Here is a 22564-nt window from a genome sequence, read left to right as displayed (position 1 = left end):
CTCTGATCAGCTCATGTCCTCATCGAAAGAACAGGAAGTAGCTCATTTTTAGCTCTGAAAGCACATTCTGGGGGTGGGAAAGGGGGATTTGGGGAAGAGAGTTCCTGTAGATGATGGGTAGGAGTGATCAGCAGACACATTCCTCTCGCTGGAAGGGGAAGATACATGGTTCAATATGTAAGGAGAAGATAAGTCCTTGAGTCCTAACCAGAACATGTCCTCAGCAAGAGCTTCTCCACACCCTGGGGGGGGGGGGGGGCAGGTAGGGGGAAGATTCTGCCCTGATTCTGTTCTGCTGGAACTGGATGTCAGGGTGGGTGTGGGGTAGGAGCACCAGGGTGGGAAAATTTGTACAAACTTTCTACAACCTCCAATGCTTCCCCACCCTCTGCTAGCACCTACAACTTCCCCTGCCAAGGGAGGAAGGAGGAACACATTATTCAGTTTAATAATTTATACAAATTGAAAAGTTTACTGTGTGAAATAAAGGGGACTTAAGAGGGCAACAGAGAAATAAAAATTCCTGAGTCCTCCCTTAAAGGCTTGAGGTGTAGAGATGACGCCTCTGGATGACCTTGCCTTGGAATAGAACAATCTGTCTAACAGATGGGTCTGAAATAAGCAAGTAACCCCTCCCTTTGATGGTCAGCCAAATTTTGTCTCCTTCTGTGGTAGGATCACATCCAGTGTTAGCACTTGTCAGCCAGGGACATCAAAGAACAGAGATCCAGATCCACGGATAGTTTGTCTATGTTAGTGGTTCTCAAAACTGGCAGCCCATCAGAGTTGTCTGGGGAGCTCATTATAAATTTAGATTCCCAGGAACCAACCCGGTGATTATTAGGTAGATCTGGGGTAGGGCTCAGGAACCTTCATTTCCAATAAGCAGGCCTGGTGTAAGAACCAACGATCTGGTTCAACCCCATTCATTCAGCTATCAAAATTTTACACGAGATCCTGGTTTTACAGCAAGAGAAAACTGAGGCGCCAAAAATAGTTAATGCCAGTACTTGGACTTGAACCCAGCCTCCTGCCTCTTGGTGTGGTATCTTTGCCAATACCCTCACACATGGCTTTCTTCCCTCAGCTCACCAGTCTACTGAGAACCCCTGAGGATCAGTGGGGGCCATTTATCCAAACCACAGAGGAATCAGAGCTGCCCAGGTACTCTGATTAAGTTCCTACTTGGTTCATTGGTGGAAATGGCTGGTAAGGGGTAGGGCTGAAGGTGTGTTCGGTATCCTGGTGGGCTGACAGGGCAAGGTCCAGCTGATGGCCTCTAAGGCATACTTCCCAGTTGCTCCAGTCAGGAAGTATAGTCAGTCCATAGAAGCAACCTGCTGTGTTAGAGGAGATAGGGTGTCAGAGGCAGAGGGATGAGGGGGAGAGTGATAGAAGATGAAGTCACTAAGGTAACGTGAGGCCAGACTATCTAGGGCCCTCTGGGCCACATATAGATCTTTGGCTTTTACTCTGAGCCACTGCAGGATTTTGAGCCAGAGAGTGGCATAATCAGACATATTTTCCCAGGGGTCCTCTGATGTAGTGGTGAGAACAGACTCTATAGGGCAGGGAGGGATAGAAGCAAGGAATCCAGTTAGGAGGATTTATAGTAAGCCAGGGGACAGAGGAAGGTGGCTCAGATCAAGGTGGCAGAAATGCAGGGGTGAGAAGTGACTGGATCCTGGATGCTTTTTTAAAAGTAGAGCTAACAGATTTTCTGATGGGTGGGATGGGAGGTGTGAGATAAAAGGAGTCAAGGATGGTGCCAAGTGTTTTGGCTCGAGCAACGGGCAGGCTGGAGTTAACATCAACTGAAATGGAGAAGGCTATGGGTGGAGAAGGTCTGTGGGAGGGACATCAGGAGTTTGGTTTTGGGCATGCTGAGTCACTGACACTCACGTGGTATTTAAATAAAGTCTCACGCCTGGATGAGGTCATCAAAAGAGTGAGTACAGACAGAAAAGAGGATTGAGGCCCTTGCCGGTGGGCTGCCAGCACCAAGAGATTAGAGAGATGGAGAATCAGTGAAAGAGACTAGAAAAGGGTAACCAGTAGGGGAGCAGGAAAACAGGAACCTGTCGAATCCTAGTATTTGCAGGAACAGGGAGGGATTGGGTGAAATGCCACTGCTGAGTGAAGGAAGATCAAGTGTGAGAACTGACTATTGGATTTAGTTACTGGAGGGCACTGGTGACCTTGAGAGCAGCGTTTGACTCCTGACCTCAGAGTCTCAGTTTGACAACTGACTGTTGTTTAGGGCTCCCTTACTGTTAATTTTCTCTTCTCAATTAGGGTGTAAACATTGCAACAACAGGGAAGATGAGTTGGCAGAGCCCCAGAGCAACGGGCCCTGGTACAGTTTGCTAACAGACCCACCTGAATGCCCCTCTCCACTGGGGCGCCGACCTAGAGCAATTTTCCTCATGCCTTGCTTACCTTGGACGCAGAATTTCAGTTCTTTGGGGTCAGTGATGACTTTCCTGCTTTCCCGGATCACAGCCCGGTTCTTCTTGGTTTCTCCCCAGAGATTGGTGCCACCGTACATGCTGGGAATGTTGAGAATGGCAATGCCCTCAAGGAAGATGTTGCTCAGGTCTACCTCAACCCCGTCACACTGAGGGGCAGAGAGAAAAGATCATTGGTTAGTGTTCTCAGTGTACCCCAACCCAAGCGCTATGTGTATGTGTGTGTGTGGTGGGGGCTCTCATGAAGGGTGTGATGGGCCCTCAGCCAGCAGCTCAATCTTGAGCAAGGTGGCGGAGGCCTAATGCCTTGGCCATTGAAGTGGGTTGGGGAGATGCAATCCTGGTCAGCTCTGAGGACAGCAGTACAAGGCTTCAGATCTAGAAGGGCTTTAGGGATGGTTCTCGAGACAACTGCAAACCTGTTCTCTGGTCCATCCTCATTATCATCAATTCTGTCCCTGCCTAACCATTGTGAAGATATGGTGGGAAGCTGAGCCCCGAACCTAACACATAGTAGATTCTGAACAAAGGAGAGAAAAGTTTCACTTCACACCGCCCCCCCCCCCCCCGCCCCTTATTTTATCCCTCCGGTGAAAAGGACAAGATGTGAAGACTTGGAAGGCTTTCAGATACAGCATGGAATAGAGTCAATGGTATTGTCATAGCATTTTATGGTGACAGATGGGAGCTACCCCTGCGGTGAGCACAGCATAAGACATAGAGTTGTTGAATCGTTATATTGTACACCTGAAACGAATGTAACATTATGTGTCAAGCATATTTCAATAATAAAGAAAAAAGATTTGGAAGGCTTGCAGAATTCACCTGTCTCCCGTATCTGCATTTTAAGTGCCATTTTGGCCCTTGTGCTTGCTGATGTTGCAGAGTGTCTTTATCCACTCTCCACCACCCCCGCATTCCCCACCAGGTACGAAAGGCCAGATGGCTTGAATCTGCCTGTCTCAAATATCTATAAGGTCAGCCTCCTTTTGGCATACTGTTTACCAATGCAGCAAGAAATGTATTAATTCTGATAGTTGTTCCTCACGACTGTAGGTAGTTTACTTCCTTTACAGCAGAAAACAACCAGACCCAGAGAAGGAAGTTAAGTTATTCACGGTTGTACAACTGATATATAAAAGAGCAAGGATTCAAAGTTAGGGAATTTGACTGTAAAGCCCAAGGTCTTTAGCTTACTTATTGTGAGGCGGGAAAAATGAAAAGCATGCAACAAAAATCCACTGTCTTTGGGGTTACCTACAAACCCAAACTTCCAGAGATTTCTCAACAGAGGAGAAACAGGAAGGAAGGGCTTATTGCCATTCATATTTGCTTACCTCTTGATATCTTCAGAGCTCTTAATTTATGGTACCTTATCATCCCCATGGCTTGTCCCCCAACTACAAAATGGAATGGAGTGAGCTTCTCTGGTGATTGGAAACTCATTTCTTCACTGGAAAGTTCTGATTATTTGAAAGCTTGTCTCTTTATGTTGAACTAGATTCTCTTTCTTCCTGCTTCCACCTATTGGTCCTCGTCTCCCTTCTGAAGCCAGACAGAACGACCCTCCTTCCTCCTCCATGGGGACAGCCCACCAACTACATGATGACAATCATCATCACTGTTCAGATGTATTAAGCATTTGCCATCTGCCAGGTAAGCTTTTGTACACAGCTCATTTATTACCTTCATAATAATCTTGGAAGTCAGTTACTGTGACTATCTCCTCTTTATGTTTGAGGAAACTGAGACACACCAAGTGGTTAAGCAATTTGCCCAAAGTCACACAACGTACAAATGGAAGTACGCAGACTTGATCAGGCAGGCAGTCAGAGCCTAAGTCCTAACGACCCCTTTATCTCTCCTCCCTCTCACACCGCCATTTTGGTTGTGCCTCTTCTGGGTGGAACACGGTCAGCTCTCTCAGCCGCTCCTGTGGGACCTGGTTTCCAGACTTCCCTGTCCTGGCTGCCCTGTTCTGCACAGACTACTGTTGGTTACTCTCCCATTCTGTAAGGCCTCCAGCATTGTCACAGGATCTGATGGCAAAGGCGGCCAGGACAGGAGCACATCCTGGGGCTGGGCTCCCCTCACACGGTCATTCCCCCAGAAATAAGATAATGTGGGAAACCCACGGAAAGGCGCAACACATGTCCCCCATTATCATTATCCTTATTGTTAAATATGATCACAGTTGTACTAGCTCTTTTGTTAGCAGCTAGATGAGAGCTGAATCACTTCAGCTTGAATGGGTGATCATCACAGACACCCAGACCCTCAGCCCATTATCTACTTCTCAGCCAGCTCTTCCCTATTGTGACCTTGTGCAAGTACTTTTTAAAATAATGTAGACATAGGGCTTTACATTTACGTCAATCAATTTCATTTGGTTCCTAGCCCAAGTCCCCTCCGTCCATCTAGTTCATTTTAAATCTTCATTCTATGACCCCTTGCCATAGCCTTCCTATCATTTGGGGACTAAGTCATTAACACACGTATATAAAGGGCAAAAACAGGGGCCAAGCCCTCTCCTTGGTCAGTCTAACATGGCAGACACTGTGCATTACATAGCCCTCGAGGTGTGGCTGCCTTGCTGGGGCTGCAGCCTCTGGATGGGACTGTCACTCAGTCTCCTTTTCATTACAATGTGGAATCATGGAAATTAAAAAATGAGAGCGCCTTAAAAGAACATGCCCCATCTTTCATAAATGAGGCCCAGAAGGGTTTAGAAACTTGCCTGTGGTCACTCAACTTACTAATGGTGGAACCAGACTAGCATCCAGGTCTCCACACCTCAATCCTGTGTTCTCTCCACTAAAACACAAGATTGTGCTGAGACCAAACACCATTTTTCTAAATGACCACCCTACAATCTCTGTCAGAAAAGGAATAAGAGAACTCATATTAAATCACTAATATCTATGTGCAAAGGGCAAACACTTGGTTAATAATTTATTTCAGAAACTTGCCAGGGATTGGGATGTCTCCTTTTCCCATTTTTTGAAAACTGGGTATTTGTCCATTTACCTCTCATTGGATGAATCCTACTCTGTTTTCAAGATTTGTCAAAGCGGCCCCTGAAGGACATCTATAGGTTTGTCCAGCAACTTGGATTCTAATGGGTGTGTTTTTCCAAGGCCAGTTAGTTCTCTATTGATCTACCCTGGGCTCTGGTACCCACCTTTAGCATCTGTTCTTCCATTTTTTTGTTAGGGTTACTCTCTGGAAAAGATAAAAATTCTTCTGGTGGGCAAAGTCCTAATGAGCTATTCTTTCCATGTTCTCTTTCGCTTCATTGTCTAACATTCTGCTTGGCCTCCAGCATCAGGTCTGAGTTGCTTTTGTGCGTTCACACTTGGTTGCATGGTCACACCCTGCTTTTGCATGTACACGTACAGTCTCCTGAAAGCATGGGCCCAACCCAGAGCGCCCTGCTGCAGTCATGGTAATTTTTATAAATCTTTTCCCTTTTCTTCCCAATGGAATTAATGAATTGTTAAAAATTTATTTTGGAATATCTTCTATCCTTCCTATCCTTTCTACATAAATTCTTATGTAAGGATTCAGGCTAGAATCCCACTGGGTCAGACTTTTTTCCCAAACTCTCTGAAATTAGCTTGGCTCAACTCTGTCCAGCACTGACTTCCTGTACCCTTATCACTTCTGAGACAAAACGACACTTTCCCTCTTGGTTGTAGTTACTTCCACATCATCTCAATTTATTTATTGTTGGTCAAAATGCCCCTTCCCTCCTAGAGACAATAATAAGAATAGCACGAACAGCTCACGTTTGGCGAGAGCTTCCTTGGGCAATGTGCTGGTCCTTGCCCTGCCTTCTCTCTTGGGATCCTCAGGGCACCACTGCTACCGCCCAAATGACAGGGTCTCATGGGGGTTAAGGTGCTTGCTCAAATCTACATAACTTGCCCCTCTACAGGCTGGCAGAGCAAGGATGCAAACCCAGGCAGTCAGACGCCAGATCCTACCCTGGAGATGAAAGAGTTAACGAGGCAAATCAGGACTTTTGCTGATGCTAGACTTATAGCAAAATTAAACTCCAGCTGTTGTCTGAATAATTGAAATCTTCCCACCACTACTCCGTCTTGCAGAGTACTTAGAGCAGTGCCCGGCACATCAATGTTGGATAATAGTATTATATCTTGCCTCGTTGCCAGCTTTGTTAAAAAAAAAAAAAAAGTATACCACTAGCACAGCACAGCCTTGGCACAGCAGATTCCACAAAGTCATCTTTCTTCCCTGCTGCCGTTTTAAGTGTACCCTGTCCCCTCCATCTCCAGTCATAACCAGCGAGGAGCGTTAGCTATTAACTCGGTCAGTTGTTAACCTCTCTCCGCAAGAGCAAACAGTCCTCCCTCTGCTTTCTGATGGATTGTCCCCTTCCCCCATTATGTCTTGGGTCATAGGCAGACTGGGGCAAATAGAATAGAAGAGATGGGAGTGCCTGGAGGCTGCTGGACAGTGGGCGCCCTCACCTTTGGAATGCACCTGTTTGAAAACTGAGAGGCAATGCAGTGTCTTGGAAAGAGCATGATTGGGCCTGAAGGCAAAGAGATACGGGTTTAAATCTTGGCTCTGACATTGGTGGTTGTGGGATCCTTCCTTAAAGCTCCTTAACCTCTTGGAGCTTTAGTCTGTCATCTGTAAAATGGGGGTGGGTGGTGGAATGACCCCGAAGTGTCTACTTTGAGGGTCTGAGTGGTGTCTGGAAAGCAGTAGCATTCCATAACTGTCTACATTGTTATTACAGTTAATAATAATATTACCTGTGCCACCTCAGGCATATTTCAACGTGGAATCAGTCCCACTACCTGAGACCTTGCTGGAAAAATTCTAATGGCCTCTTGGCCCCACCCATGCTTTTGAGAGCCCCGCCAGGCCATACCTGCATGCCCACTCTCCAGGGCTCTTGGCCTAGACATTACACATTGATTTCTTTCAGAACCCCAAGCCTGCTTAGATCTTGGGAAGGTGGAAAGCCGCCGTGCTGGATTTGGGAAAGTGAAGCCGAGAGTGGTACACCGTCGGCTTAAATAGAACATCGGCCCCAGGGCGGCTCCCGGGTGGGTTCCTGAGCTAAATCCTCCACCAGTTCCATGACGTCATCGGGCCCCCTCCCCCTGCTCCGGCTGGGGCGGGGAGAGGGGGGCGCCCTCCAGGGGAGAGTGCAAGGAGCGCGGCGGTCCCTGAACGCACTATTAGCCGTCCCTAACCTAGGACTGGGCTAAGCAGGCTCCCTTCCAGGCTGAGGCTGCGCTGAACTCAGGTATTTATAGCCTGCTGTGGGGCCGAAACAGAGAGCTCTTGTCCCCGGCAGCGAACGCGCACACGCCCGAAGTCGTGCTCACAGTCACACTGGGACGACGGGCCGCCTGGGTCCGAGGCGGCGCTGCAGGCCCCGGGCGGGGCGCGGTGCTCGAGTCCAGCTCGGCTCCTGCGCCCTTGGAAGCGGTTCAGGAATCTGCCGAAGCACCGGCCGGGAGGGCCCGCGCCCGCCTCCTCCCAGGCCCCGCTGCGCCGGCCCGCAGCTGTCGGCCACGTTCACCACGGCCCCCCTTGCGAAGACAATGCCCCTAGTTCTGGTTTCTTTGTGAGCCGGGGATGGTTGGTTTGTCTGGCGGAGATCTACTGAGTAAGCAACCAGAGACGGGGTTAGGGAGCCGGAGCGCGTTTCTGAGCAAATGCAAAGCACTGGGAATACGTATCCTTCCCCTCCCTCCCAACCGCCCTCCGCCCTTCGTCTCTCGGATCCCTAAAATCCCCATAACTCTGGGCAGAACCAGGACCCGCCAAGTTCTCCGTACGCCCCGAGAAGGGCAGAGAGCACAGGAAATGAGGGAGGCATCCATGCTCCCCTGCTCCGGCTGCAGGCTTTTCCGCGCCCCAGTGCCTGTCGGCCTCGGTGACCTGAAAAAGGCGGCGGATCTGAACCTCCTCCCCGCTGAGCGAGGCCGCCTCCGTTTCAGCCCTGTCGATCCTATTTCTGAAGGTCCTCAGAGAAGGAGATCCCATAATTTACTTGATGACCTGTTTCAGTTTTTAGCAACTAGGAAATTCTCCCTTCTTCTAACCTCAATTCACGGGGCCACGGATTACGTCGATTTTCTCTGGTTTAGAACGCAGATTGTTTTGTTTCATCTTCTTGCGGTTGGTCTGTGTCTGTCTCTCTGGGATGACCCCTCCCGGGCCAGATCGGAGGTGTAACCCAGGCCTCAATGGCTCTGGGGCATTTGTCCCCCTTCGGCTTGACATTTTCTCTCTTGGGTTCCCTGCACTGCCTTGTCTTGATTTGCCCGTCCCATCTTTGCTGATTCCTTCTCAGTCTTTCTTTTTCAATCTTTGTATTATGGGTATTTCTAAGTACACAGGAAAGTAGAGTAATAAATCCCATGTACACCACATCTCAGCTTAAGCAATTAGCAACTCACAGGTAAATCATGTTTTAACTCTACCCCAGTTTGTTTCCCCATCTCCATATTGAATTATTTTATAGGGGGCGCCTGGGTGGTTCAGTCGGTTAAGGGTCTGCCTTTGGCTCAGGTCATGATCTCAGGGTCATGGGATGGAGTCCCTGCATCCGGCTCCCTGCTCAGCGGGGAGTCTGCTTCTCCCTCTTCCCCTCCCCCACTGCTTGTGTTCTCTCTCTCTCAAATAAATAAATAAAATCTTTATTAAAAAAAGTTCCTGATATTCTAACATTTCATCTACAAATACTTCTGTATGTATCTTTAGATGACAAGTCTTTAAAAAAAGACTCACCCAATATTATCATCACTCTTAAAAAAGTAACTCCTTAATATCAATAAATATCCAGTAATTGTTCAAATTTCCTTGGTAATCTCACTGTTAAGAATAATTGGTTTGTCTGAAAAGTCTACAGATTTGTTTGATATGTTTCTTAGGTTTCTTTTGATCTATAAATTCCCTGTCCTTTTTTTCTTATAGTTTAACATTTATTGAAGGAAATGGGTCAACTGGGCATACAAATCACTTCAGGATTATTAAAATGCAGATTGTGATTCAGGAGACCTGAGGTAGGGCCTGAGACTCTGCATTTCTATGTGCTCCCAGGTGATCCTGAGTGCTGTGTGTGATGGACCACACTTTGAGAAGTAAGGCCGTAGCTTCCCAGATTCTGGATTTTGCTGATTGTGTATCTGAGGTGTCTTTTAAACATATTCCCAGTCTATCTCCTGTATGTTCATGAAATTGGTACTTATAGATCTAGAGGCTTGATCAGATTCAGGGCTGACATTTTAAATCCAATTAAATTAATTCATTCATTTAACTTTTAAAAATTTGAGTATAGTTGACACTTGGGTTGACTTTTTGGCAAGACTGCTTTGTCAGAGGGGGTGTATATTTCCTAGTGCATCTCATTAGGTGGTTATAGTTTGTCTCATTTTGTTGTTGTTGTTATGTTCAGATTGGTTAGTGGGTTCCAGTGTGGTCAACTTGAATATTTCATTATAAGCTCTTAATTAGTGGATGATGATCCTTGTCTAGACCCATTATTACAGTCCCCTAGTGGAAGGATACCCTTGAGGACATCCTAGCACCCTTTCTGTGCTTTTCTTTGGAATCTCTACAAATGTCATTTTCTCCATGAGTTCTTCTCTGTCCACTCTCCAAAAAGGATCTCTCTCTCTTCTCTGCGTCTGTGTTCTCACGGAATCAAAGTTTTACAAGGTCATTCAGTCTAATCACTTTATTTTATAGATGAGAAAAACGGAAGTTAAATTGGAATGGTCCAATGTCACAGAGCTAATCAGAATCAGCAGGTCTGAACTTAGACTTCTGGTCATTTGGATTGGCAATCAAGAGGTCATGAGTGATTTTGTAAAGAAGGATTTTGGCAGCTGGACGAAGGCCTGAGCAGAGAATCTTAGAATGGTGAAGCCAGATGGAATATTAGATTTGGTAATCTCTAATTACCAGAATGAGAACACTGAGGCCTAGAGCTTGTAAGTGACCTTCCTAGATTACACAGCTAACTCTTGGAAAATCAAGGGCTTAACTAGGGACTGAGGGTGAATAGGGGTAGTAGTGAGGGAACAGAGTCAGAACAGCCATGTGATTTTGGAGTACATGGGGCTGGAGAGAGAAGATGCATCTAAAGGTAATATGATTGAGGAAAAGGGTTTTCATGGATGTTTGAGGCAGAGAGGATACTCAGTGAATACATGTTGGATAAATGCACAGAGGGAGGAGGACGTTGGGAATGCCTAGGATGGAAGCAGATGGAGTGGAAGAGAAGATGCTGAAGATAGTGGTGGACATTGGTCTGGGGATGATACAGGAGTCCTTTCCTACCCTGGTGAGTGAGAAATGGGGGTGGGGTGTCCTTTGAAGAGTGAAGTAGGGAAGTACTGGGGGATGTCTAGGGAAAATAATATTTCAGTTACAGTGGGAAGAAAGAGAGAGGGCTGAGGAAGAGGTGGACAATATCCAGACACGCTTGAATAGGGGTTCTGATGGGCTGAGAGGGGGATGGACAGGAGGAGAGGGAGGCCTTGCTTGATGCCTGGGCTCTGTGTCAGAGCCTCAGATATACACTCAAGGACAGAGGAATGGCTGACATAAAGACCTGACCAAGATCCCCCACTCCCCTTTTTTGAGGGAACAGGATGCCCATAGGCATTAGGAAAAGGGAAAGCATCTGTACCATCCTATACAGTCCCAGGGTCCTGTAGGGCCCAGGTGAGAATGGGGGTGGTAGGGCTCGTTTATGGTGGCCACATTTCTGCTTTGGTAGGTGGGGAGGGTGTTCTGTGAATTGGCCTGGCAGGTTGGAATGTACCTTAGACTATGGGGAAGGAAGGCTGGGCTCTGGCCCAAGGTATCCTTTGATTTGGAAAGAGGAGAGTAGCTGAGAAAAAGGGTGACCTGGGTCCTGGCAAAAGGCAGTCATGATAGCCCAAACTGGTCTGCATATAGGCCACAGAGTTGGGCCTACCTGCTTTTATTTCTGTACTCACTCCCTAAACTGCCAATTACCTCTTTTATGCCTAGTAGAATGCTACCCTTCCAGCTCAAAAGCTATCTCCTCTGTAAGACTTTTCCCAATGCTCTAGGTAGAAACCGATCTTTTCCTTCTCTGACTTTTCATTGCCTTGCTTCTCTCTCCAATATGGAATGTAGATTTTGCTATGTATTATTCACCTGTCCCCAGGACACTTTAAGCTCCCAGAGGACAGGGACCATATGTTACACAGCTCTGTGTTTTTCATGGTACCTGGCATGTTTTACCCACATCAGATGTCCAATATAACTGTTGCTTAATTGAAAGAAAGAATGTGTGGCGAAATCCCCAAATGGAAATCAAGGTATTCTAGGTGAATTTCCACAACTTCCAAGGATGAATATATTGACCAAATAAAGTGGACTGAATGTCCAGGTTGGGGAGAGATAAGGAAGGTGAATCCAAGTCTGCAAGAAGTAGTCCTCTGATTGCAGCTAAGGGAAATCTATAGCTGAACAGCTTGTAACAAGACTAGGGCACATGGGGCATGATTTATATGAGAGAGACATTAAGAGACAGAAGACAAAAGCATTTACTCATCTATCAAGAATGATGAAAACCTACTTATTCTGTGCTAGACCCTGGGGATGGAACAGAAATGGGACAGAGTCCCTGTCTTCAAGGTGCTCACAGCAGGTCAGTGCTGGATCAATGGTGTGCTAAAAGCTTAACAGCAGGATCTCCGGGAGGGGAGAAAAAAAACCCAGCAGCAGCAGCTCTGATTGTGGTGTTCCATGGTATAAATACTCCCACTATGGCCAATTTCAAGCTACCAATGTGACATCACTGAAAATGCGGCTAGAGCTGATGTGCCAGCAAGCGAGCTGGTTCTAGCACATCACTGAGGAGGAAGGAGCTATCTGCGTATCTGCATGGCCTATGGCCAGAAGAGAGACATTTATTGGGAGTGAAAGAAAAGCAGCCAGGGCAAACAATGATGTCTGTTTTCCCTAGAGAAGAACGAAAGAGAATGGTTTCGGTGTCAATAATCTGATGTTTATCCTGAGGGAAGAAAAGGTGATAAATTGAGTGGTGTTGATTAGTGGTGATAGCATTATTAGAAAGATAGTCCAGTGCTATCTACACTAAAAAAAAAAAAAAAAGGAGCCCCTGGCATGTAGGTAAATCTTAGGACATGGCTTTCCCTGCAGCCAGAGGGGCAGTTTTAGGTCATTCTAGGAGCCGATGTCTGTCACGGGTAGTTAGATACTAATACATACAAATATTATATGATGATATTAACATAGATCATTTATTGAGTAACTATTATGAACCAGGCCCACTTCATATATTTTATGTTTAATCCTTACCACCCTGCGCTGTTGGTATTTGTATCCTCATTTTTACAGGTGAGGAAACATCGCCTCAGTGAAATGAAGGAAGGTCCTTCTTTTCCTAATTTATGCAGGTTCGTGGTAGGCTTCATGAACCTGAAGGTTTCCTGCATGAGATGCAAACAGTGAGCTCAGGAAGACAGTCTAACTTACACAGCATGTACCGGACGCCTGATCATCTTGTGCTTTGTTACCTAAGAGACCACTTCTTGAGTATTCTAGACACAAGGGATTTGAGTCTTCATTTTAAGGAGGATGCTGGAAAAAATGGAGTCTATCGAGAGAAGAGTTGTCAGGATAGTCATGGGTCTGTACATCGAGTCACATGAGGAACTGGGGATGATGGTTAGCTCAGTGAAGATAATAGGAGATGCTGTGGAATCAGATCTTCAGCCCTGTAAAGGGCAGTCACATGAGGAGCAAGAAGGCATGTTCTATGGGCCTCAGAGAGTGGAAACAGGCCCGCTAGATGGAGACGGATGGGGAACTCAGTCATGCATCCCACAAACACAGACTGGCAACTATTTTGTTCCAAGCATTGTGCTATGTGCTGACAGGGGAAGGATATGGCGATGAACAGGACACATCCTTGTTCAACATCGGGAAGAACTTTCAGAAAGTCAGAGCGGTCCAGCAATATGGAACTGGGAAAGTAATGAACTTCCTATCCGTGGAGTATCCAGGAGGAAGCTGGATGTGCACTTATCAGAATGTACCAGAATGAATCTTTTTTTTGAGTGGCAAATGGGACTAAATCCCCTTCCAGTTCAGAGATTCAGAGTCTACGTTCAGCCTTGCTTTGGCAGGCTGGAGTGCTGTACTGAAAACATGTCATCATGACCCCCTCCCACCAGCTTTGCCCACCCAGCTGCGTGCTCTGCGTTCTCTGACAGGGAGTTGTGGTAGGCCAGACAGACTGGAAAGTGGCTGCCATCTGTGACAGGGATGATGGAGTTTTGGCGGGTTTGTGTGGGCTCAAGGAATGCAGCATGAAGCCATGTACACAAACCTGTTTAAGAACATCCCATGGGCAGAAAATGTTTTCTTCCTCTTCAGCCCTCCTCTGTTGCTGTGCCAGGCAGGCACAATGGTGCCTTTGAGAGGGGCAGCTGGAAGGGGGTGTTGGCAGGGAGGCTGGAAGTAGAACATTGCAGCTGGGGGGGGGGGCAAATTCATTTCCAGGAGCAAGCCTGCTCTGGGTGCCAGTTTCCAAAACAAAACTGCTGTTTCTCAGAGCTCATGGTGGTGGGTTGCCTCAGAGTTGGACAGAAGGCAAAGCCATTTCCTATACACTGCTCCACCCTCCCCAAGTTCAAAAAAGAAACCCCAAAAACAAAACTGGTGTATTGAGATATTCTTGCTCTGGATGCAGATTAACAGGTTTTGCTGTCTGTCTGGGTCTCTCGGGGCAACGTGGGGTGGATAGGGCTTTCTGAAAGGTCCAGCTTTTTGGCAGACAGAGCAGAGCTGATTGCCATGGGGACTGGCAGGGCCCAGGGGGGCAGGTAGGCTTCTGGGCCCTAAGAGAGAGCTGAGAATGGAGACCCCTTCTTCTGGCTTTCAGGGTCACTTCCTCTGACTCCACAGCCACCCGGCACCGTTGCTGCCACATGGGCTCTGCCCACTTACTGTCTTAACTCTCTCTGGTGGGAAAGAAGTGGGAGAACTCTGGCATTTCCTGCCCTGGGTTGACAGTTGTCCCAGACCCTCTGCTACTTTCAGAGGTCCTAGCAACAGCTCAGGGATGGACGTGGGAGGACTTCCCACTCAAGGCACTTAGAAGGCACAGTGCCAGGCTGCAAGCTCAGCTACTTCCCCCTTTGTGTTTTAAATGGAGCAAGGTGGGTCCTTTTTATTTTGATGGCTTCCAACAAAAAGGTCTCTCTTGAGGCTGGTCAAGTGGTAATTTCTGTTAGTGCTTACACTAATTATGGGATTTTTCACACTTTGGTTCAATTTTATAATGAATAATTATAGAGCAATTACTTCATTTCAGGCACTGTGCTAGGCCCGGGGATCCAGAATGAATAAGATAGAGACCTTGCTTCAGACAGCTGACTGCCTAACAGTTATGCCAAATCCTACATGGGAGCCCAACTATCGACTGGGGGACACGTGCCTTAGGTGGAAAGCAGAGTGTAATGGGCCAGAAACCCATCTGATCTTAGAGTTCTTACTTATTTTTAGGAGACTCAGTTTCCTTGTATCAGTAATGGGAATAATATACACCATACAGAGTTGTTATAGGGATTAAATAAGACATGAATGAAGATGCCTGGACAGAGCTTATCTCAAGATAAATGACTGTGCTATTATTAATCTGTTGATCCTAATGGACTTGAGATATAACATGTATGTGTGCACAGTGGTATTTATCTGATCCTTTGTTAGATGAGATACGCTTCCTGAGAGAGTCAATTCTTCTACCTTCTTAATTCCTCTCCTGTAGAAGACTAGGATCAGCAAGTTTATGACCTCATGAAGATAGATAAACAAAGGCCTATCCACTAGAGCCAACAAGTCATATCCGTATATAATATCCTCTGTCTGTTACATAACCCAGTTGTAGGAGCAGTAAAGGATTGGAATGCTTCTATTCCCTGAGGTTCTTGAATCTCTTGAGTGTGGAGACGAAGATGATGAATTCTTTTCAATATTCTAAAAAGTCTAAGAGAAATGATACGTTTCCCACTGACAGAAGCTCACAGTTTATCATTACTTGGACGATGCATCTCTTTGGTAGACATTGCTTAGGGAAGTTATTCTTTGACTAAGGGACCTTCAGGGCAGAAAAGTTAAACTCACCGGGGCAGAGTTTAACACCGCTAGAGTTAGCCTAGCGACCTTCCAGGAACCCGTCGTGGGGGTGCCTCCTAGCCCGACATGCTGTCACATGACCCCAACCCGGGGTCATCTGAGACCGAGTACAGCCTCATCTAGCCTCTGTGCCGTGTATCTCCCCACTGCTTTGTGAAAATGTGCACATGAGAATTCATCCTTAAAAGTTATTCCAAAGTCCTTGGAAGACACAAAGTATATATATAGCCAGGAGTCTGCAGACAAAGAAAATCAAAGCAATTCAAAAAGAACAAAGGAAATGGAAAAGAACAAGAGAGTAAGAGCATATGGATGAATGGCGGCTTGAAGTGAAATACAGGGTTCACATTTGTGGGAATAAAAAAAGAGGGATCATCTAAGAGAGGGAAAAATATACATGGCTGAAACTGTAAGCAGACAGTGGCATTTTGTGAGGAAAAATCGACAGAAACCATTTCTTCTTATTTGGCTGAAAGATTTTAAGGATCTGTGGAGGAAACTTGTAGCCTGGACATGGCTGAAAGAGGTAGAGAGGGAGGATGGAGCTGTGTTGAAAAATGGGTAAAGATGTAAGAAATTGAAGAATCACAGAGGTCCTCCTGGAGACCTGATTTTAAATTTTTTTTTTTTTAAGATTTTATTTATTTGTGAGAGAGAGAATGAGAGACAGAGAACATGAGAGGGAGGAGGGTCAGAGGGAGAAGCAGACTCCCTGCTGAGCAGGGAGCCCGATGCGGGACTCGATCCTGGGACTCCAGGATCATGACCTGAGCCGAAGGCAGTCGCCTAACCAACTGAGCCACCCAGGCGCCCTGGAGACCTGATTTTAAAGAAACAAGGGCTAATATTCTTACGGGGTTGAAATAAGGCCTGCATTAGAACAGTGCTGACCTGACTGCTGAGATCTTGGGTTCCCTTTCCTCTCTGTCTCTCTGTAGTTTAAAGTGCTCTACCACGAATTTGGGTTACTTTTATAATCAGGAAACGAGGGGCCTGCATAGTAGGAGGAAGCAGGAAGGAACTGAGGTGGGGACACCAGCAGCAGTAAGGACTGGGCGATGGGCAGGAAGGACCGTGAGCTGGCCAGAACTGCCTTGGGTGGCCTCAGTGTGACAATGGTGCTGGACTGATGGAGCCATTGGCCTTGACTGAGGAAGGGAATAGACCAGAAGGAGGATGTCTCTCTAAGGCCTGTTCCAGCCTCCCTTTGACTCTAGGGTTTAATGCACAATTAGGTTGCCCCCTTTTTATTTTCCAGGAACTGAAAATCCCTTTGAATGCTCTTCTCACCTCTCCCTTCCCCAGGAGCATGTTTTCATTTCATCTGCCTTGGATTTGCAGCCGGGCTGATGGGCTGAGTGTTTGGCCGGTTCCCATCTTCATTACTCCAAGCTCTGAAGGGCTCTACCTGCCCATGCTGAGAAGGTCTGGATGCCAGAAGAGGCCTGGCTCGAAGCGCTTGGAGATTTCTTCCTCGCATTTAAGAGTGTGCCCTATTGCTGGTGGAGACTGAGGCAGGATAAGAGAATGCCCCCAGTTGGAGCTTGTGGCACTTACTGGCTGGGTGAACTTGGCCAGGCTACTTAAACTGTAAAGCCCTTGATTTCTCTCTTTTGAAAAATAATGGCGCTTGATTGGATTGAAGTAGCTAAAGGTATCTGCCCAATCTTAAAATAATCTGATGCGCTTGTTATTAACTTCTTTACACGTACATGGCTTGCTCAACGTTAGTTTTAGAATTTAGAAGTCTCATAGACAAGGCCCATATCATGAGGAGCATCAACTCTCCCTAGCACTGTGCCCAGCACACTCCCTTTTGTAAAAGTAAATTTCTAAAAATTGAGATGAAATCCACGTAACACAGAATTAACCATCTTAAAGTGTATAATTCAGTGGCATTTAGGACTTCCACTCACACTGCCTTTTTAAAGTGTTGGAGTAACAGTCAGTTGGGTTGGTTCCATTTTGTTGTAATAACAAAATGCTGCACTGCACCTCCATGCTTACCCTCTCGTGAGCTTGCATGCAGGAAATTCTCTAGGTCTGGGTTGCAAAGAACCTACTGGGTCATACAGTCTACAAATGCATTTTCAGTTCCGTTTATTGCTAAACCGCTCTGCAAAGTAGTCACCGCTTGCATTTCCATGGCGGCGGCTAAGCTTTCCCACTTCTGCGCATGCTCACCATCGCGGGGCAGGGGTAATGAACTAGCTCTGTCAACATCAGCACAGAGAGATCTCGAGAACATCGTGGCGAGTGAAAAAGGCAAGTTGTAGGGCACAAAAGGATTGCGGGGGAACTCAGTTCTCTCTGTAAGATTTTCTGCCTTTGATTAAAAAAATACTTGAAGGGAATAAAGCAAAATATTGACAAATATCATTTCTAAGTGAGGGGGAAATGGGACTATTTGATATATTGTCCTTGGGACTTTGTTGCATTTTAAAAAATCCTCAATTAAATGGGGGGGAGGGGAGGCAGTGATGTGCAGATTCCCAAAATATATAAGATAACAGATTTTTTTGAGCAGCTTCCAAATTTGGATTCACTTTTCCCCATGCAGAAATTCATATTAGTAGAGCCAGCTAGCCTTCCCTTGTGAACATTGTTTTAAAGTAGATAAAATATCAAGGAATTTTGGAAGTTCTTATTTTTAGCCAGTAAAATGAAAAATTTCCACAGCATGTAAAATAAAGCGCTCTAGTCGAAGCCTGCCTGGTTGGCTCCACCTAACTATGATCACGTCTAAGAACCTTTCCAAAGCTATTCTGAGCCTGGGGTGGGGGAGGTGACTCACTGCGTCCCTCCCTCACCCCAGCCCCTATCTGTTTATTCAGGTGAAATCAGATTAAAATGAACCTTAACGGTAGCTTTGGAAGGGAAGAGAAGTCAGAGACGAAGAGATCCTGTGAGAAGCCTTAGACCAGGGATGATGAGAGTCATGGGAGTGACATGTTGGCTTCTTAATTAGCATCAACCATAATTTATGGAGCACCCATTTTCCAGAACAACACTAGCTTTCATAGGTCTTCCTCTGTGTTACTGGGAAAGAAGCATTCAGGGCGAGCATGTGCAATGTTTTTTATGCTCCCTTTTTGATAAACGTAAAAATCTCATGCCTACTTTTAATGCTATCTGAAATATTTAATACAAGCATGTGAACAAAAGGAGATCACATAGGCCCCAGACCTAGTTGAGAATCTGGGTTCTAAACTGTGTGCCAGTATCCAGGGGTATCCAGGATTTGCCTGGCCTGACCATTCATAGGCTGTAGACTTCAGGGGAGCTCCTTACCCTCTCTCAGCTTCTATCCCCTACTCTGGGAGGGTGATTATGATACCTGCCACTTGGGGCTGCTTGCAGATTCTGTGAGGCACTTAGCTCCATTGCTAGTTTTAAAACAAAACAAAACAAAAACATGAAAACTTTAATCCAGATAATAGCCTTGGAAGTAGGCTAACCCCTTTCCTCCCATTTTATAGATGAGAATACTGACACCCAGACACACTGTTCTACAAGTGACTTGACCTAACTGCAGAACAGGGTTCACCTCTTGGTCATGTGTGTCTGGGCCAGGCGCCTTTCACGGTGCCTGCCCTGGCCATGTCTCTGCAGGTGAGCAGGAGATCTAGAGTTATCTTCTCCCCTGCCTGAGTCTCTGAGCAGCTCAAAATAGCATCTAGAGTGATCTGGCTCACGTGGCTCCCTAGGACCCCTGGATCCAATTTCCTTAGCAATGGTTAAGTGAGCATACTATATTAACCAGCTGTTGTGTGTTCTATCAGCTGGGCTGTAAGCTTTCAGAGAAGTGACCAAGTCTCCTAGTCCTTCTCAATAAGCCACTAGTCTCAGAGAAATAGGCCGTGTTTCCCGTGAGAGATTTTTAATGAAGAACTTCCCTGCATAATCTCAGGTTAGCTTTAAGTCTTACCCACCCAGATTTTGACCAGTGTGACACACACACACACACACACACACACACAGCAACTATATTGACTTTACTATCAGTTCCCCTCAACCCCTAACCTTTGTGCTCTTTCTCAAGTTGCTGCACCTCTTGGCCTCAGCTTCCTCACCCATAAAGTGAAGATGTGAATATTTGCCCTGGATGTTCCAAGGATCAGAATGAAATGAGATGCTGCATGGGAAAGCCTTTTGTAAACTTGAAGGCATAACTCTGACTCTCCTGTGGTCCAGCATGAACCCATTCCTTTCTTTCTTTTTTTTTTTAAATTTTTTATTGTTATGTTAATCACCATACATTACATCATTAGTTTTTGATGTAGTGTTCCATGATTCATTGTTTGTGCGTAACACCTAATGCTCCATGCAGAACGTGCCCTCTTTAATACCCATCACCGGGCTAACCCATCCCCCCACCCCCCTCCCCTCTAGAACCCTCAGTTTGTTTTTCAGAGTCCTTCGTCTCTCATGCTTGAACCCATTCCTTTCTAAACGGAGCCGTTTAGAACGACTATATCTTCTGTTCTTTTAAAGCATTTCTTAGCAGACCCACTTAGCTGCTTCGGCTGAGAGGGAACCAAATGGGCCCACATTCAACAAAGGAAGAAGAAACTGTGCATCCATGCTGAAGAATTCACGGAGTTTCTAGCACTTTCAAGGTAGATCTCTGTTTAGTGAGTTCTAAGCTAAACTCATTCCAGGAGACCTAGAATCTTCTTACTAGTTTCCAGCAATAGAATCTTGGTCAAGTTACTTAATGTATCTGAGCCTCAGTGTCTTTATTTAAAAAATGTGAAGATACTTGCCTCACTGGGTGCTTGTGTCAAATGAGGACACATAATGGTAGGCAGTCCAAGCATCTGACTTTTTCCTCTTCCCTTTGTACTTTTCTCTTCTTTCTGTTTACCCTTCTAAACTTCTGTGCCTCCGCTTGCTTTTCCATGAAATGAGGATAATAACATCTGGCCAGCGCAGCTCACCGGGCTGTCGTGTGACTATGCAATGAGCCGAGATAGGGCTTTGAAAACAGTGATGTGTAGTAGAAACCCCTGTAGGGGTTATTCTTGGGGTCACTGACCTCGAACCAAGGAGTGCGCTGGTCCTCACAGGCCTGGGCTGTTGTGTGTAGCGGCTACTTTAGCATGTCACTTCGCCAGCTTCTGCTCATGCTCTCCCCGAGGCTCCTGGTGCTCTCACATCTACCCGTGATGCTCTGCGGCCGCCCAGCCCCTGTCGCCCACACGCCCCCCATCCCATCTGCCTCTCTGTCCTCCTCTGGATCACAGGGCACGGGACCGTCCACCCACCACTGTCTGATGCAATAACGGTGCCTGCCCCAATCCTGCAGGCTGTTGGAAACGGCCTGCATGTGACCCCCTCCCCGCATGAATAAATACTAAAAAGACTCATTATGGGTAGATAAGGAACACAGGAAATGCTCCCCCCGCAAGCCCCCAACAACCCTTAGATGGAACAACCCCAGCCCCTCCAGAGGTCCCCCGCGTCTTTTGCAACGAGCCCACTAGCCCTCTCTGTGGTTGAGGAAGAGCCCTTGTGTCTTGGACCCAAAGGGAACCATGGGCAGGGCGAGCTGCAGAGGCAGGGGAGCTGAGCTGCTCTGTCCTGGGCACAGTTTCAAGGCCAGCTGCAGGGAGAACAAGCAGGCGCTGTGCGTCTGTAGCTGGCAGTGCTGAGGCCAGGGCTGTCCCTCACTTGGGGTAGATTTAAAGAGACCCCACCAGATGATCACGCCAACAGGAAAAATGCACGTGCGTCTCTGTTGGCCTGGCTCCGTCTCCAAGCCCGGCCCCCCTCCTCCTCCACTGCAGCTCCCAGGCAGTGAGTTAGAGACCGTGGGCTAGCTCCTCGGCCTCTCCCAGGGGTAGCTGGTCCCACCTGGGAACACACGGCCCTGGCTCCCGGGCCTTTCTGTCCTCCAGACTGAGCTGGGCCCAAGTTGCAGGGATTAGCCCCTGGGGGTGGTAACCCGGCACCCGAAGGGGAGGGGCAGGCAGATGAGTCAAATGGAAGCAGAGACTCTCCGGCTTTGTGTTTTTGTGAAAACTCCCTGTGAGCACAGGCTGCCTTCCACAGGGAATAGAGGGCTTTCCCACACTGTTTTAGGCCAAATGCTCCTCCTCCAAGGGGTGCCCAGGCCCCACTTGACTGCTAATGCAGGCTGAGGGACAACGCTGGTGGGCCAGGGGGAGCCCATCCCGGCTGAACGCGTTGGTAGCTGAGAGCTAAGGGCCAGGGAACCTGCGGCCTGAGGCCCCGCAGAGCAGACAGGCTGGTGTGCACAGACGTCTGGGCTCTCTGGTGGCCAGAGACCAAGGAGGCCTTCTCCTAGCGGTGAAGAGACTTCTGAGGGGAGCCCAGCAGGGGTGGGCTGAGCGGGAGGGAAGGCTCAGGCAAGCCCGTGTGAGGCAGGCTGCTGCAAGTGCCAGGAGAGGTAGGAAAACACGAGAGTGCCAATAGGGGCAGCTACGGAATTTGAGGGGCCCAGTTCGCGATGGAAAGACAGGGCCCTCTGTTAAAAAGTTATCAAGAATTTCAGGACAGTGACACGAAGAACATTAACCGGAGGCCCGTCTGAGCAACTGCACACCCACAAAGCCGACCCTGGGTACCCCACTGAGTCGGCTCCTTGAAGCAGCTGTGACAGCAGAGGCCGAGTGAGTTGGGAGATATCTGCCCTGCGGCTGCTGGCTCCCACACCTATATCGGCCTTGGGATATTTTCGGCCCCCCTCTCCCCCCACAAGCAGCCTGTCTCCCTGTGCTGGCCGCAAATACGTCTGGGCCTCTCTGAAAAGGGGGAACTGCAAGGCCACGGTGGGGACAGGGCTGAGGACAGGAATGGACCTCTAGGCCCCAGAGCCCCAAGGCCTCCCTGGACAGGCCAAGGAAGGCAGGTCAGAGAGAGGTTGCAGAGGTCTCTGGGAA

General features: G+C 47.4%; 1 protein-coding gene across 3 annotated transcripts in view; it reads right to left on the bottom strand.

Moving 5' to 3' along the window:
• DGKG (diacylglycerol kinase gamma) overlaps positions 1-22564 on the bottom strand; it is a 159844-nt gene that overhangs the window by 32154 nt on the left and 105126 nt on the right. For all 3 annotated transcript variants that reach the window (XM_021692349.1, XM_021692350.1, XM_021692351.1), the window contains one exon: positions 2440-2617. In XM_021692349.1, the coding sequence (XP_021548024.1) occupies positions 2440-2617 (178 nt within the window). The remainder of the gene's footprint in view (positions 1-2439; positions 2618-22564) is intronic.

This window comes from Neomonachus schauinslandi, chromosome 1 (genome assembly GCF_002201575.2).
Source record: "Neomonachus schauinslandi chromosome 1, ASM220157v2, whole genome shotgun sequence".
Taxonomy (NCBI): Eukaryota; Metazoa; Chordata; class Mammalia; order Carnivora; family Phocidae; genus Neomonachus; species Neomonachus schauinslandi.
This window is presented reverse-complemented; position numbering and strand designations above follow the sequence as displayed.